Source organism: Gymnogyps californianus, chromosome 1 (assembly GCF_018139145.2).
Source record: "Gymnogyps californianus isolate 813 chromosome 1, ASM1813914v2, whole genome shotgun sequence".
NCBI lineage: Eukaryota > Metazoa > Chordata > Aves > Accipitriformes > Cathartidae > Gymnogyps > Gymnogyps californianus.
The window spans coordinates 135,539,563-135,557,239 of NC_059471.1; the positions used below are offsets into that span (position 1 = coordinate 135,539,563).

Genomic DNA, 17,677 nt, shown 5'->3' on the forward strand with positions numbered 1-17,677 from the left:
GTGTAGCATCTCTGGATTAGGAAGTGGAAAATGTGGCAATGTGGCCATCCTGACCATAGAAATGTCTGTGTTCGGTCCTGAGGCATAGGTCAGACCTGCCCTTTCCCACCAGCATGTCTCAGGCTCCACATGTGGTCACACTGCTCTTTTCATAACACCTCCTTTCCCTCCTATCTGCTTAAACGTGTAGGCTCCTTATAGGAGGGACTAACCTATTTTCATGTTTGAACAAAACTTAGCACTACCTGAGTTATCCATCTGGACTAAGGTAGCAGTTAAGGAAGAACACCAGTTCTGAGTTTGCTGAAATGTTTTCGGTCTTCAAATTCAGTTGCATTTTTTTCTTTCTTCTGAAACAAGCAAAATCTGTAAGACTGCAGCTAATTCTTTACTGAGAAAAGCTGTCTCAATTCGTCAAACATCTCAGAACAATACAGAGATCTAAAAAAGCAATATCGACATATGTGGTAAAAGTTGCAGAAATATTGTTATTACTGATGCAACAGCATAATGATACATGAGGAGAAAGTTTGTCATCACTTCTGTTTTAGACTAACAGACACAGCTGAAGAAGTACCCAAGCTTTCATACACCTGGTTACTTCATCAACAACTGAATGAGTAGAAGGTAAGTAAGTGGCATACCAACAGAAGGAATAAATGGATCAGCCTGAAATAAAAAAGAAATGGACTGTTAAAAAACCCACATGCTTTGGGTATTTATAGGTTTAAAAGAAAAAAAAAGTCTATGAAAAGGCAAAATTTGTGTTATCATCCTTGCAAGCAGAGACTTAAATAAATTCATTTTAGCCCAGAAGCTTAAACAGAACTCAGAAAAGTCTGGAGTTTTGCTGACCCTATGGGAAACTTTTGAAAATGTCAAACAATTTAAGCATGTGGAAGTAGTCTTTGCTTCTTTGACGTATAAAAAAATGAAACGGCTGCTCACAACTGGCATGTGCTAAATGGGGTTTCAATAATTTTTCAAACATCTGAGAACTGTTTCTCTGCAGTTAAGACACCGGTGAGAGATCAGATCAGTGCATAATGGCAAGCACAGAAAAATTTCATGATGAATATGAAATATCAAACCAGAAAAACTGCATTCGCAAAAGAATCACAAAAAATTCCAAGAAGACACACTATCCTATAAGTGCCTCTTGCAGAAACTTTTGCAACTGCTTCTGAGGTATACATATCCACATTTCTATGGTAGTCTAATGAAAGGAAGCAAAAGAAAAAAAAAAACAACAAAAAAAACCCCAAACATTTGTTTTAATACCAGAGTGAGAAATATTGGTAGATAATTTCAACAATAAATAGATACATCACTTTAAAAAAGAGAAGAAAAAATAACTTTCCTTTCCTTCCAAGCTAGCTTTTAAAGTAAAGCTTTTCAGATGTTATAACCAGTAAAACATCTGCAGCTTAGATTGCCTCTCAGTGAAGACAGCTTTGTCAGTCTACTCAGTTTAAGATATGACCCTTATACACTTTGGCTAAAAATTGCTGTCATTTACACAGGTGTATATACACTGACGCAAGTCTCTAGATTTACACAGGTGTGACAGAAGAATTTGGCAGAGTTTTGCTAATTTTAAACAATAAAAAAAATCAGATCAACTTTTGCAGTTGGTTACAGTTGTATCAATCCGTAATATGTTTGGTGCTGATGGCACTGCTCCACAGCTTGTTAATGAAACTAAGAATTTTGCGTACTGCATCCAACTAGAGACTGTAACTGAACCTAAGACTGCTACAATTAAAATCCTCAGGTTTCTTAAAAAAAAAACAACTAATTTATTGTTTGGTACTCTTTTCAGTTTTGTATTAATTTTTGAAAGAAACTTTAACACAGTCCAGTTTTATAACCTGTTATTCCTATCATCATTGTTTTACCCATATACACAGTGTCCCATTAGTACATCATTTTCATACAATAAATGGAACCATATTTTTTTAAATCAGAAAATTTGTTTGTAAAGATGCAGAACATTGGCAGGACAACTGAAAAGCAGGTATTGTATCTTGGAACACTTTTTAACATCACTGTCCATTTATTATTTTTCAGCTTGGTCATGTCCCTTTGTAGTTCTTCCAAGCTTGCTTGCTGTACCTGAAGTAATAAAAATGTGCCAATATGACTGATTTCAGGTTTGATTCAGATCCTAGATCTACTGGCCACGCTAACCCATATGGCTCTGTAAAAGACTACCAGCCAGATGTGCAATGCAGGAACAAATATGCAGCTTTTCACTGGTTTATAGGTAATTTTCAGCTGTTTGGCCAACTTCTTTAAATTATTTATGTGACTCAAAATGAAACAGGAGAAATAAAAGGGACAGCTTATTTGAAGTGGGTTATGCTCATATCAAGTTTCCTTTGCTTAAATGGAGCGACACAAATATCAGCCCAACAAGCTCACTGCTATACTTACACCATAATGAAGGGGGAATCAGACCTAGGACAACCTAATAGGAGCTTTTGATAGATTTTCAAAAAATGTTAGTAGTATTTGATGTTTCCACTAAATCAGAATGTAGTTTGGAAACTGAGGGGACGTGGGAATCTGAATAAACATATCTGAAAGAAAAAGATAATTCAGGTCTGAAGGGTCGTTCCCTTCAGTAAAAGTAAAGTGCAGTGGATTGCTCTTCCTGGATCTAACAGTAGGGGCGTGGGAAGCTTTCAGATGTCACAGGGTTGTAGATAACATTTGAACATATGATTAGCTTTCGTGAGCTGTCTTTAGAAACCTTACATTTTTCCCCCCCGCACCTTAGCCAGAGATCCTTCCCTTGAGGTTTCGGGACACTTAAAATGTTGCTTTGACAAAAATCAAGGATGTGGAGAAGTTTTTCCTGTGTGATGTCACTTCGCTGCCCTTTATAAGCCTCTGCAGAAAAGAAGGGAACCTATCTGAGGATTCACACTCCAGACACAGGCGACCAAGGGCAAGCAAGAAGCACAGAGGCATATCAAGTTGCAGATACCGACCAACTGCTAGGAACGGCGAGCCATGCCACAGAGCAGTCCCTACAGCTGCCTGGGGTACATGCTGCTGGTACTCTGTAGCCTGAAGGCTGCCCTCGCCTTTCCCAACTCCTCTCCACTGCTGAATCCCAGCTGGGGGAATGGAGATTGCCTGATGCACCTCTACACAGATACAGAGAGGAACAGCTTCCATCTCCAAATCAACGCTGATGGCTACGTTGATGGTGTTCCTCACCAAACCATTTACAGTAAGTAGCTCACTACGGACCCTCAGTCTTCATGGGAGCAGGGGAGGGAGAACAAGACTTTTGCTTTCTCACTACCTATAGAAAATCCCCTCCTCTCGTTAGGCAGGCAGACAGAGGAGTATAGCTATGGGATGGAAAATATACATAATTATAATCCTCCTTTTGTTTAACAAATAAATAAAATCACTCCAAAGAAATCTAGTGGATGGGGAATTTCATTCCTCGCCTAAGAGAAGTAAAGTCCTATGGTTCCTGTAATACTCTGCAAGCAAAAACTACCTGAATTATCCTTCACTTCATGATTTTACCCACAGCTTCTTGTGGAAGTTCCTATTAGAGGTTGATGATGACATCCCCCAAATAGCTACTTCCCATTGCAGTGACAGTATTACCAAAGGAACTGCACTGAGGGAACTCACCACAGCAGTGGTGGAAAAGCGATAGCATCTGTAAAATCTTTATTTTGGGGTAGAGAGCTGATGACAACTACTAAAACTAACTCCAATGTGCGTAGAATATAGGTATGCAAAGGTCGATTAAAAAGGGGGAACTATGAAAGGCCAGACTGTCATTAAAAATGTGCTAAGCCTTTGGGCTTCATGAGAGGTAACTATTCCCTACTGTAACTAAAAGGTTCTCAAATTGTCTCATCATAGTTTATTTTCATGGAAAACTAAGGTATTCTTCTTCCTTTGCTGAATACCTGGTCCAAACACTATATTTAGCAGAAAAATGGGTTTTTTTAAGACTTAGGGTTCTTTCATAGCATCTCAAAAGTACTTCTCTCTTAGCAGTACTCGAATCACAAGTAGCTAGGCATCATAAAGTCATGTTTATTATTATTGCTGCATAGTGCCTTCTTCATACACTCAATTAAAAATGTAAGCATATGTAATGATGTTTTTACATAAGTATGTAAGGAGCAAAGGATGTTTTTAAAAGTTATAATTTAATCAAGGACAAAAAAGGATCAAGTTCTGCTATTTTTTTTTTTTTTTTAGGAATTACTAATGAAACACTTGCAGGAACGCTTGCACTGTCTTGTTGTTGTTCTTCCTGCATATTTAGAGGTTTTATGAAACTCATTTTAGGTATGTTGGTCAAGAACCAGTGTGATATTTTAGAGAAGAACAGACAGATCAAAATTATCATGTTTTTCCTGTATCTGCCATGAAGCAAATACACCAGTATTTGGAATGGTGGAGCAGGAAGGGTGGAAATCAGACAACGAAAGGGGTCATGAAAGGGAGGGTGACTGAATCTCTGCCACGTCACCACAGTACCACTGAGACACCAGATAAACGCACCAAGGCTGCAATAACCCCCTGCAGCTGCACAGGCTGGATGTGTACAGCCCTCCTGGGTAGGACGTGAGGGCTACAGCAGGCACCGAATCAGTCATAAGTCAACAGCGCACTCACTTTGAGGGGAAGGCAAACCACCTACTGTGGTCAGCAGATCAAGGAAAGTTGTTATTCCCACTTTACTCGGCACCGGTGAAACTGCTCTTGGAGCACTATAGCAACCCCAGTTCAAGATGGATGTGGAGAAACTGGAGCTGGTCTGGCAGATGGTTTTCAGGATGGGCAGGGGCCTTGAGCATGATGTATCAGGAAAGGTTGAGGGAGCCGGGTTTGTTTAGTATAGCAAAAAAGAGGTTAAGGATAATGTAATACCACAGGGCAGTCACAAAGATGAGGCAGACAAACTGCCCTTGGTAGTGGCTGATGACAGAACTAAGGGCAATGTCCCCAGACTGTGGTTTGGGACTTCAGAGGGGATATTAGGGAAAAAAATTTGTCTTTGGGAGGTTAGTGCAGCACTGGAACAGGGTGCCCGGAGAGGTGGTGGCATCTCTATCCTGGGAGCTTTCCAAAACTCACACAGACAAAGCCACAGCTAACCTGATCTAGGGTGGGCAATAGTCCCAGGTCACGTGGGAGGTTGGTTCAGACCCCCAGAGGACACTTGCAGCCAGAGCATCTGTGGATCTGTAAGGCAATGGTGCAGTGTTGAACTGGGTCCTGGATTTGACATCTTTGTTTTTCTAAACAGGTGCCCTAATGATCAAGTCTGAGGGTGCTGGCTCAGTAATAATCACAGGTGTGAAGAGTGGACGCTACCTATGTATGGACATGAAAGGAAACATTTTTGGTTCGGTGAGTGACCTTTACTAAGACCCAAGACTGAAAGGCAGGTGCAGTCTGCTACTGTGGTGCCTATTTCCTCAGCTAGGGCAAATCTGTATAGCTACAGTAGGAGGATGCAGATTTAAGCGAGCTGAGGACCTGCCACTTAGGTTAAACTTTCCTCTCCTCTTTGATTGTATTGAGTTGTAGACCTGACAAAAATCATCTGAGTTCCTGCTTGGGTAAATGAGGGCAGAAGGAGATCCAGTGATGGAGCAATCTGAATTCCTGCTGTAGTGTAGAGCCGTGGGTTGGGAGTAGCTCAAAAAATGCAGCCCTCTGAAAGAAAACAATGTTATCATTGTAATACCTTCACTGAAAACATGGGTATGCATCTCAGATCTACATTTGACTAAGCCTGAGTTGTCTGAGTTACAGAGCTGGCAGATCAGAAAAACACCGGCTGCACGATCTCATCCCTCTTTCCGTCTTTAATCGGCACTTGCCATTCACCAAATTCCTCTGCTCACAGGTGTCATATTTTTTTCCCTAAGCATTACTTCAGTCAAGAGGATTGTGTGTTCAACCACAGGACGCTGGAAAATGGATATGATGTGTACCAGTCTCCCAAACACAACTTCCTGATTAGCTTAGGCAGAGTTAAACAAGCTTTCTTCCCTGGTATGAATCCACCACCATACTCCCAGTTTTTGTCCAGGAGAAATGAAATCCCTTTGTTTCGATTCAACACACCTCAGCCCCACAGAAATACTAGAAGTGCAGATATCGATCCAATGGATCCTCACCAGATCCTGGTCCCGCAGAGAAAGATCTCCGCATTCGGCTCTCAGTTGCAGCAGCAAGCAGACTTTTCCCACATGCCCAGAGAACCCATGAGAATCAACCAGAACGACGTGGTCAACCCAGATGACCCACACGCTATGATGGATGCCAGGAGGTATGCAAGTCCTCGCTTTTATATTACAAGATAACTGTGCCCCCGCCACTTGCAAATTGAAGACATGGGCAAATATAATAGGCAAAAGGAACTGTCTAGCATGTTCAGGCTGAATGTCGAAATGGCTATTAGAAATCTGAAAGACATTGGGGAAAAATCCTTAATTTCAAATTTTGTACTTGCAGATGACAGTTTACTGAAAAAACAAGTTGGACATTTTCCAGTTGGGGCTCTGTTTTACTGGAAAGAAGATACATTTTTGAAAAGAATAATACAAACCAAACATTTTAGGGTCTGAATCACCTTAAGTATGCATCAGTGAAAAAAAGAATTCACTTGAATGAAACAAGAAACCGATGTTACGTTACTGATGTAACTGGGAAGACACCTGGAGCATCTGAGATTCCAACAGAGACAGGGAATCCTCTTACTAGCACCATCCCTGGCTGTGCAAGCACAGCAGACAAACAGACCGATGGTGTGTTATATTATTATATAAAAATTACTATATAAGTTTTTAGCTGTTAAGTTGGAGCTTCAGTCTCTTTTCACGCCCATATGAGTCAAAGAGTGACCACTCTGCTGTCATAGGAGCAGCACACATGGAAAACTGGAGTAACTGACAGGAGAACAGGACAGGATCAAATGGCCTTGTGTAGAAAGGGTCATTTCCAACACCTATTGAATCCAAGATGAGGTTTGGGAAAAAAAGAGGAGAGTCTCACTGGCTCTCAAGTGCTTCGCTATCCCACTTCCATATTCACTAAATTCTAGCATCACAATATGGAAATATAATGTAGAGACATTCATTACTTTTGCATATTTTCAACCCAGAGAGAAGTACCAGGATTACTTATAATCAATAGTATGTTAAACAGGATGGTTTGCACACTGCTGAACTATACAAGGGGAAAAAAAATGCAAAAAATTATGCCTTATAGGCATCAAACTATTAATAGCTCATGAAGACTCTCATCTAATGAGTGAAAACTAGGTTTGTATTTAGAAAAGGAGAATCTAAGTTTAATCCATGTTTCTATTTAGTTCTGAGCAGGTACCAATACTTGTAAGAGTGAAATTACTTTAATATTAATCAGGAGATCTCTAATGTTGACAAAAGCTTTTCCGTAGATTGGTATATGTTATGGGTAAGTTTACTTATCAGAATCTAATCTCCATATATACATCTGAAGTTTACAAACCTTTAGTTAAGATGCAATATCTGCAGAGCAGAGCTTTTTTTGTAATTTAGGTGTCAAATTGTTAGCTGGTAGAATTCAGTATAGCTTAATTGGTTTTAATGGAGCTATATTCATTTCCACAAGGACTCTGAAAATTGTGTACATAATTAGCTATTTTTCTCCCTTATTTCTTTTCATTTTAATTTGATCTTCCTGTAATCTTAAATCTGTGTGGTTTTGAAAAAGTTATTCTTGATGTGCTCTGCAGAAATCAATAGCAAGGTACTGATGAGCTGCACAAAAATCCAGTGTGGTGGATATTTGAGAAGAGCTTTTTATTTTGGTGTGTGTGCATTTTCTGCACGTCAAGATGCAGATTCTTCTGTTTTGTTTATTTAGTATATTTAACACCCTGACAACAGTCTGAAAATCGTACATTTGTCCCAAGTGTGCTCATAGCAATAATGCAAAAGATATTAGGCTAGATTCTGGTCCTGTTCTTTTTTCTGTCTCATGAAGTAATTCACTGAAGCCGCTGGAGTTACAGCAGCGTAACAAAATCAAAATAAAGCCCCCTGTGTTTCTTGCTTACATTGAAATTGTTCTGGATTTAGCGCAGGGTCTGTCCTGCTGACAGCATTTAAAATAATCTCTTTTTTCTCCTATATATGTATGTATACATGATATCCCTTTATCTACAACATCCAAGTTGTTACATTAGAAAAGTCAGAGGGCCTGATTCTACTGTTAGAATAGTTTTCCTGCGTGGAGTAATTCCTAATTCATATAAGTTCTTAGGAGCACAGGACAAGCCAAATGATTAGGATTAGGCCAAGAGTTCTGTCTCATAATTTGTTGTTTTTTCATCCTCTAAACTCATCATGGTTTTGATTAGTTTCAAAAGAAAAAAAGAGTGATTCTAACAGATTTAGGAGAATTGCAGGGCAGGCAGATAGTTGTGTATTTTCTTGCTTATTCAAAATACAGCAAGACTTTTTACCTTGCTGCCTATACAGTGGAGAGGTGTGATTTTTTTTATATGTTCTAGTTTAATAATTTTACTTGATTCCTATACCATTCTTCTTGGCTTTTTCTCCTTGAGAACTCTGGACTGCAATTACACAAGCAAAGTTTTCATTTTGCATAAATTGTTGTAAGCTCCACAGAGCTCTCTAGGACTCCGAGTCAACGGACCTACAACAATTTGAATCATGAAAAGTTCTGTCTTGATCCATATCAAATTCTGATGAGAAATGTCGGTGGGGTTAAATCACTATGCCATCTCTATATTCACACATTAGAACAAAGTAAGAAGGGTTGCTCACTCCATCAGTAGCCAGGGGACTTTTAGTCTCTAAGCTAAGAGTGAATGCACAGTGGATTTTTCATCAAAAAACATATTTGTAACTATAGAGAACTGTATTGAAATGTCAAAAGAATTAATTCTTCAAAGGAGATGCTGGCAATCACCAGCTATAAGAAAGCATTACTTATTTATATTGCAATATTTATTTATTTATTGGAGTGGGTCTTAAGTCCCACAGAATATTTATAAATATTTATAACAATCTATTATAGAGACTGTTTCCTTTTATAAAGTACCAATAAACTTTTTCTTCTCTCCAAATGGTGGATTCTGCATCATCTGTTCAAGCTCCCCATTCCAGAAGGACTTGAGTGAACAACTGGTACTAGCTGTGTCTGAAAAATTTTGTGTCCCACTATCCCCCATGATTTTCAGCCTCATAGGTTGCAGCTTCCTGGGTGTTTCATGCACCACAACTATGAAAGTTCTGTGAAAGATGATGAGAAAAACAAAGTCTTAGTAGGTCTAGACTGACAATGAAGGGATTGTCACCTCTACTGGGAAACTTCTTCTGCAACCCAAAAGCAATGGAAAACCACTGATCTAGCAGTTCAGTCCTGCTAGGAAATATTTGTGATCCTGGCTCCAAGATCTTAGGGTAAAAGATACTTGGTAAATTACCATTATTGCTCACTTATTGCTGCTCACACAAAATATTCTAACTCCATTCCTAGGGCTATGCTAAGGCTCTGTTTTGCAGCAGACAGGTCACAGACTGAATAAATTGCAGATACCATCCTCGTAGTTCTTTCCTGCAATGGTGCCCAGGCCCACCAAGACGCAGCAGAGAGCTGCAAAATGGCAAGTGCCCATGGGTCTCCTCACAGTGCTTCCCCTCACCGCAGATACCCTATGGAGCTCTGTCGTAGTCAGTAGCATCTTTTGCATCTGCTATGGTGCCAATGCCAAGAGAAGCGTCATATTGCCACCAGGTGCCACAGTACTGTTGCACTTTGTGGGCACGAGGACAGTGGTCTTCAGTGGGGGAGGGTGGTCAGGTAGGTAGGGAACTCTCCTGTCTTCTCCAAGATCCCTTTCTCCTCCCATTGCTAAAGTTTAGGTCCATCAATGGGGGAAGAAGCACGGCAGGAATGTGCAACAGAATTGAAGCATATGAGAAACTTAATAGATGCCAAGATATCATAAAAAAATCAGCTGGTATCTTTTAGTCTCCTACACACTTGAAATCTCAGTACTGCCTTGGGACTGTTCAAACTCATTCACAGTAAGCTGTGCACAGTGAAATAAGAAGAAAGCATGCTGCAGAGCAACCGTGGCCCCAGAAACCATCTCTGCCACCTCTCTCTCTTTCCAAGAGCAGGACAAACACAAAGGTTTGTTCAGTTGTTGTCTCTCCTTGTCCAGGAAGCTTGCTCTGTTGTGAACTGAAACTGCAACTGGATCTTAAAGCAAGGAAAAAATGCTGAGAAAGAGGAACAATCCAAAGACTGTCGTTTTACGGATCATGAGCTGTTATTAGAAATAATTTCTGAGACTGTTTTCTCCATGGAGTTACCCAAATAAAAGACCAAGCTTCTGCAAGGTACCTTAGCACAGCACTGAAGGTGACAGCATGGATGATAATGGTAAAGGACAATCAATGAAATCCAGACTGCCTGTTCCCGGTGTCCTTCTAAAAGCAGACACCTCCTAAAAAAAGCACTTGATCCCCATCTCTAGGCCAAACAAATTCTGGGAAATGCAACTGAAAAGTGAAGCGACACTTTTTCTAGAAGTGTCTGTAAATGGTGACATTAAAGAACAGCACCTGAACAGCAGTGTGAATGGAGACTCTTGAAGGACATCTCAAAAGGTTTAACTGGGCCTTGTTTATTTATTTGCTAAATATAGAAAGCTTTATCATCTAGTCTGTAAGCCCACATTGCTACAAAGTACCAGTAGAAAGCTGGACTGCATGTAAACTAGTCCATGTATGTACACATCTGAAACATTTTTTTGTAAAGACATTTTTCAGTTTTCATTTTTTCAGATAAAACCAAATTAGAGAGTCAGTAGAATCAGGTGCATTGGCCTTTTTACGGGTAACATGTGCCTGCAAAGTAAGGGGAGCAAAACAACCACAAAGAGTGGGTTTCTCATGACTGAGAACAAAGTGCCAGGTAGACATCACCCATCTGTGTTTCATCTCTGCTTCTTTTGCCTGGGTGGGGTTTTGGAATTACAGTACCTTGATGCCTTGGTGTAACCTTCCACCTTCCCTCCAGAGACCCTCACATTGCCTTTGGCCAGTGCTCTCTCCTTCCAGAGCTGCGGAAGATGCAAGGACAAGGGGCAGAGGGGATTGAGCTGGCCACTTCAAGAGCCCCCGGATATTCTTTCTTTTGCTAGATTTTATCTTATTGCAAACTGTGTAATTTTACAAACTGCTCTTCAGTAATAATCCTGTAATCCTGTTTGATAACAGTACCAGGCAGTAGAGGTCCCCAAAGCCCAGAACAAAAAGGCTTTTGCGAAACACCGATCAGCCCCAGAGTTTTCCTGTGGCGTGGGCTAGGCTGTTGGTGGACTTGCCAGCACAAGCTCAGAGGTTGTTAGTGCTTTAGGCGTAACGGGGAAGCACTAAGTACCTTCTGGCACAAGCCACGCCTGCCGAGCATAACACGGGCTCATGCAACAACTGGTTCTGCTCTCCTGCCTGCTGTGCACGCTGTTGCTGGGCTCTTTTCATCACCCACCATGCTGTCTTCCCCTACCCTTGTCTTCATCCCTTAGCTTGATTTAACAGGGATTCACCCTCTTTTTATATTTCTTATCTGATTCTGTGCTTTTTAGAAAATCACAGATGTTCAGAGAAAGTCCGTGGCTAGGAGAGAAAGGGGTTCATATGGAGGATTTATGCTGAAGTTGAAAGACAAAAAGTTGAAAGACAGAAAACATTTCTGCACCCTTTTCACCAAACGCCCATGTTTTTCACAAGGGTGAATGAAGTTTTATTCATACTTCAATCCATATTTCATTCATTTCTGCTTGCAAAAGAAGCATGAAAAAAAGAGTAGGGTGCTAGTCACACACGGGTCTCAGACACTACCAGGAGATGAAGATTATGAGGCATATTGGGCTACTCAAAGAAATAAAAGAACCCTTAAGTTTTTTACCTGGAGCTGTCATTCTAACAGAGGAAGACAGGACACAAAGGGTCACACCTGGTCCAGACTCCTGTTCCTGACAGTGACCAGTACCAGGCAACTGAAAGGATGGTCCCAATAACGATAACGCAGCACCTGTTTTTTTCTGAGCCTTGTGACACTGTTTTAGATCCTAAAGCCTGATGATTCACACATCTTCCAGCACTCTTGCACTTCCTTTTAATCTTTATTCCTTTAATTCTGTAAATCTTCATTAACCGACCATGCATCCCATTCTACTTTGCGTTCTGTTAAATGCTTGATCTGGATATCTTACAGAAATCTGAGTATTTTGCTTAGTAACTTAGTTCAGGGCTGTGCAGTTTTGCTGAAGCACACTGCAGACAGCAGGATGAATAAGACCACAAACCCATTCCAGAACTCTGAGCAAATCCTCATCCCCAACAATTTTTCACTGTATTCGAACGTCTGGTGCATAAGCCAGGAGTCTATTTGCTGAGGCTAAGGCACAATCCTAGATACAGCCCAAATATTTTCAGAAGGGAGAAGAACTGATTTTAAGACTCAAGAAGTAGTAAGACTGGCAAGTTAACTAAATTTAACCTCAATTTCTATGATTTTTTTGGTGTTTTACTGAGCTTGAAATCCTTCTGTAAAGTAGGTCTCCCCTTCTCCAACTCTGCTCTGAGCATTGAAATGAGATGCAGGACTTGTACCGTTCATCTGCCCAAGAGTGAACTTCATTCCTGTCTGTTAGCTTTCAGGGTAAGCAACATGCTTAGGAAGGCACAGTTTAGAAACAGCAACATTCGTAAGTGAAATATTGCCTATGCGTTCCCCCCATAACTAACCATGCGTTAAATACCAACTCCTGGATCTATTGGTAAGAGGAGATCTTCTGCAAAATGCTGTTGCTGTTTATCTGAATAACTCAAGGGTTTTGATTTATTTAACCCAGGTCATTGTTTCCCATTTTCAAGGCAGAGTGACATTTCCCAGCTCCTCCTTGAAAGTGGCAAGAATTACACATAGCGTTGCAGGTGAGATCTCATCAGTGCTAGTACAATGGCATCAATAACTCCTTACCTTGATCAGAGACACCTTTCAGGATCAGGCTTGTCTTTCTAAATGCAACACCACCAACTACCCATAGTAAGTCGGAGGTTAATATTACCCCAGGGTATTCTCCTCCTTTGCTGTTTTCAACAATTATCTTCCAGCTTGTAGAGGACATGCTTGTCATTGGTATCAAAGTGCCTGAGCTTGCAGTCCGCAGTAGGTGGTTTCATGCCATGTCTTTAATTTCACTCCTCAAAGTCATCATTTCTTCCTCTGCATGATATTCTGACCCACGTAGTTATTGATGATGCTTCCTCACTAACATTTCCACATCCCTATGTTTTTATTCAAAGTCATTACAAAAAAATTGCCCCATGAGGAACTTAAACACTAACTTTACTCCAGCTCAGTGCTTGACCTTGGACATCACTACCTGCTCATATGCCCATAAATTGCTTGCATACCTACTTCACCTTTTTTTTCTAGTAACATTTATCTTTTCCAGTTGAGCTGATGGTTTCCATTGTGGCATTGTGTCAAGTGTTCAATTAAAATTCACCTAGATCATATTCCATCATTTTTCCCTTGCCTAGAGATCAGTTATTTCATCAAAGAACTATTAGTTTAGTCTAGTGTGAACTACTTATGGTAAAAACTCATTTAATTATATTCCAGGTTTCATCTGCCTCTCTTGTCTGTAATTACATTCTCCTTCAGAATTTGTTCTAAAGCCCTGAATGTTATTAAGGTCAAACTAACAGTTCTGTAAGATTACTTTGTCCTCTGTTCTCAAATAAAAAATATTTTATTTCCTATTCTCTAGTCATACGGTTCCACGCCCAACTTGACAGATCTATTTAAAATACTTGCTTACGGTTGTGTAATTTTAGATGTGCTTTCAGAATTCTGGGATAAAGATTAGTCATTTCCCCTGACAGGAGCATATTAAATTTTTTAATTTTTGGCTTTCAATGTGGTATTTTCCCTGTGCTTATTCCCATTATCCGTCCTCTTTTACCCTTGTGTTCAATACTGCTGTAAATGAAGTAATTCATTTTGGAGGTATCATTTAAGACTATCTAATCTCTATTCCATCCACACACTGCAACATTTCTGATATTCCTTTCTTTGTTCTATTTTGATACACAAATATCTCAAGATGTTTTTGCTACTTGTTTTAATTTATTTTGCAAATTCTCATCATTTCATATCTAAGATACAATGTTCTATATGGTATCACTTTCTTTCTACTCCTTATAGGCTCTCTTCCCAGAATCAGTAACTCATTCTGAGATGATTATTGATCTAATTGGGCCTAGAGACCCTCCCTGTAATTTTTGCCTGTTTGGGGTGTAACTTCTAGATAATTTTTACATCTCTGATTTAAACAAGCAAAGCTTTCCCCCCTTTCTTCCATATTAAGTCCATTTAAGGCTCTTAAGTATAGCTGACCTTATTAACTAATTTTGTGATTCTTAAGTATAGCTGACCTTATTAAACTAATTTTGTGATTCTTAAGTATAGCTTACCTTATTAAACTAATTTTATGATTCTTGCCCTTCTGAATAAAACCTTCTTTTCTACCTCAACTTTTACCTTAAGCAAATTCACTTTCCAATAGCTAGCTCTTCCAAAATACATTCATGACTTATCACAGTCAACTCTAGGGCATCACCCCTCTTCAGTTCAGCTATGGCTTGATCAACCAACTGGGCGTCAGAGGGAAAGAATATCACATCCAATCTTGCCCCAAAAGGGGCTCTGCCTGGACCTCAAGCGCATTCCTTTAGTGACCAGTAATTGCCTATTCATGATTCGTGGTTTTATCCTGGTATCCTCCTGTGCCCGTATTCTCAAGCCCTCTGCTGTCGTTCTCTGATTGTGCTCTCAGGGGCCCCACTACCAGCTACTGGCGTTCAGGTAGGACATTCGCAGACTCACGCAGGGCTCCCTGCACGCCAGGAAATCCCAGAGATGTTTGCAAGTGACACTAGAGCTATCGTCTCGGCACAGGAGACCTGCCCGAACAGCGTTGGATTTACCACACACAAACAGATCATCCACACAGCGCGTCTGCCATATCCACAGATGTCAGGGAAACAGCTCACATACTGTGCAGTTGATTTGTGCTCATGCAGCTGCCATTTGCCTGGGATTACTATATATCCAAAAACCTCAGGCTCGTGGCCAAAGCCCTCACAAGAGGGACACATCTGGGGAAAATCTGACATATTTTAGGTCCAGGCATGTGGGCTGTGGATCTGAGGCAGTCTCATGAAATACCAAAAGCTTGGATAGAGAATGCATCTGATCTGAATTCTGTACTTAAAAAAGGAAAAAAAAAAAAAACAAACCCACCTCCTCCTATTGCAAAGACAGGACTGTGTCTGGAAACCATAAACCCAACAGAGAACTGTGGGAATAGAGCAAATATCTCTAAAAAGGGCTGATACTTCAGAGGAAGGAAACTGTGATACTACCAGCGCACTCTGCCAAAGTGCGTGCCTGGTGACTGCTAGACATTTAGCAGACCTGCCAGGAGGTGAGGTTGGTGGAGCCAAAACTGAGCAACAAGTGTGCTACCATGCAGGGAACTTTGAACTCCTCTTTGTCTCTCCTGTCACCTTTTCCAATTCAAGCCCGGCCTGCTAAAGCACTGCTTAAACATGTACGACGACTTTATCAAAGGAGGTCACAACTCCCCTACCTTTTGAAGCATCGCTTTTTTGGGAGCAGAATACCACCGGACTCTTCAGCAAAAGAAAACATTAGCTTAGAAAGAAGGGCACTGAGTTTCCTCTTGACCTTGGTGATCTCCACAATCACCCTTTCTTCCCCTATTGTTCAGCTGAAAAAGCCTGCCAAGACAGCTTTTATTTTAACCTTCACCGGTTTAAAAGATAATTTTAAAGTACGCATTGGTTCTCTCAGATCTGACTACAGGCCATTATATGGGCAAGCTGAGATGTTTCTGACATTTATTTCAGCACTATTTTCCTACAAAGGTATTCAAAAGGAATGTACCTTTTTCTTACCACCTGAAATTCTTATCATCCTGGTAATGTGTTTAACAGCTCGATCTGCTTTCACAGCCTCTCTGACATCTTGGCAGCTACTGCTGAAAATCCACCGAAAATCCACCCTGTAGTTAAGGCCTTGTCTCCTGCTGCTAATTAGAGACTGGCATTTCACAAGGACAAAACATTCATTGCCCACTACTGAGTAATCCCTCAAATATTTATGTTCTGTTACTATTCCTACCAGAACCATCTATAACTGCAGCTCTCCTTTCCCATGATCCCAATAAACTTTATGGAATTACCATATAAATGTACAAGAGTCACTTTATTAAAAGAACAAGAAGAAAGATTCAATCTCAGTGTCAATTTAAAGACTTAAAAAGACCAGTACTATACACAGACTTAAAGAAAAAAGGCTTACAATTAACTTCAGAAGCTTCCAAAATTACTGATTTACTTTTTAATGCACAGAGAAGCTGATACCTGATATAACAACGGTGAAATAAAAAGCGTAACTATACTAGGGCAGGCTGCAAGATCGCCTAGGCCAGTACCCTGTCTCCAACAATGTCAAGTGCAGATACATAGGGAAAGAGTCCAACAGGGCAACTGCAGAACACGCTTGACTGCTCATACTCCGCTGGCCACTGGCAGATGTGTTCGCACCAATTTAGTGCATTTTACAGTGTCTTAATTAGGAGATTCTGGCTCTCAAGTTTTTCATTGAAAAATGCTACTTCATTAACATAGGAGCTGTTTAGAAAACTTGAATGGTTTCACCCTTTGGTATTTTTCATGGTTAGACACTATTGTACCTTCTCATTGCCCTATATAAGAGTTAACGCAAGATGAAAGAATTTGTTAATAACTTAAAGAAAACAATCATAAAGACAGGTTTCTTAGGATGGGTCTAAATTTTAAACACCTACAAATTCATTAAAGAAGGTAAAGCATATAGAGAAACCATAAAAAATCCCTATGGGAGGAGTATTACCCAAGAAGTGGCAAAGCATTTAACAAGTAAGTAGATGTTCCCATAAGGTATTTACCTCATCAGCAAGAACAAAATGTTACTTAACCTGCTTGAGGGTAGGCAAGAAAGAAAAAGAAGCCTTCTAAACTAAGGGAAGCACACAAATCTCTAGTGTGTTTTGAAATATTTGACAAAAGTTACTGACTTAGGGAGGAAAACGTACTGGGTCTCCACTCATTTCCAGCTGATGAAGGATGCACATTTTCAGCTTGGTCACTCTGGCTCCAAGCAGTATTAACAGAATGACTGACCAAATTCAGGACACAGCAATTACAGAAAAGTTCAAGCTATTTAAAGCACCAACAGGACAGTCTCCTGCTATGTAACTAGCCTTCCTGAAATAAACAGGCACTAACAGGGACAGGCAAATTAAGAATGAACTCCCCTCCCACCCTCTGCCACTAACTCTGTTAGTTGTCATAATTAAAACTTTTCTACCTTCTTTGGCTGCGAACATCAGTTTAGTATTCCGGAGCCCTCTAGGAAGAGGCATTTCACAAGAAGCTCAAGGAGTCTGTGCAAAAGCCCACATTCCCATTTTTCCTTCCTACGTACACAACTTATTTCCTTTAGTATATTAAGA

At 40.3% G+C, this 17,677-nt stretch overlaps 1 protein-coding gene across 1 annotated transcript; it reads left to right on the top strand.

Moving 5' to 3' along the window:
• Nucleotides 1-3,012: 3,012 nt before the first annotated feature.
• Nucleotides 3,013-6,362, top strand: FGF23 (fibroblast growth factor 23). Its single transcript, XM_050915254.1, has 3 exons — nt 3,013-3,241; nt 5,297-5,400; nt 5,925-6,362. Exons 1-3 carry the CDS (start codon nt 3,019-3,021, stop codon nt 6,360-6,362), a joined length of 765 nt encoding a protein of 254 aa, XP_050771211.1. The 5' UTR covers nt 3,013-3,018.
• The last annotated feature ends 11,315 nt before the right edge of the window (nt 6,363-17,677 follow it).

Excerpts from the sequence above, each read along its gene's own strand:
- FGF23 (XM_050915254.1), top strand. The coding sequence starts at position 3,019 with ATGCCACAGAGCAGTCCCTACAGCTGCCTGGGGTACATGCTGCTGGTA. Across the intron at positions 3,242-5,296 it reads TCCTCACCAAACCATTTACA|GTGCCCTAATGATCAAGTCT; the intron begins GTAAGTAGCTCA and ends TTTTCTAAACAG. Across the intron at positions 5,401-5,924 it reads AAGGAAACATTTTTGGTTCG|CATTACTTCAGTCAAGAGGA; the intron begins GTGAGTGACCTT and ends TTTTTCCCTAAG.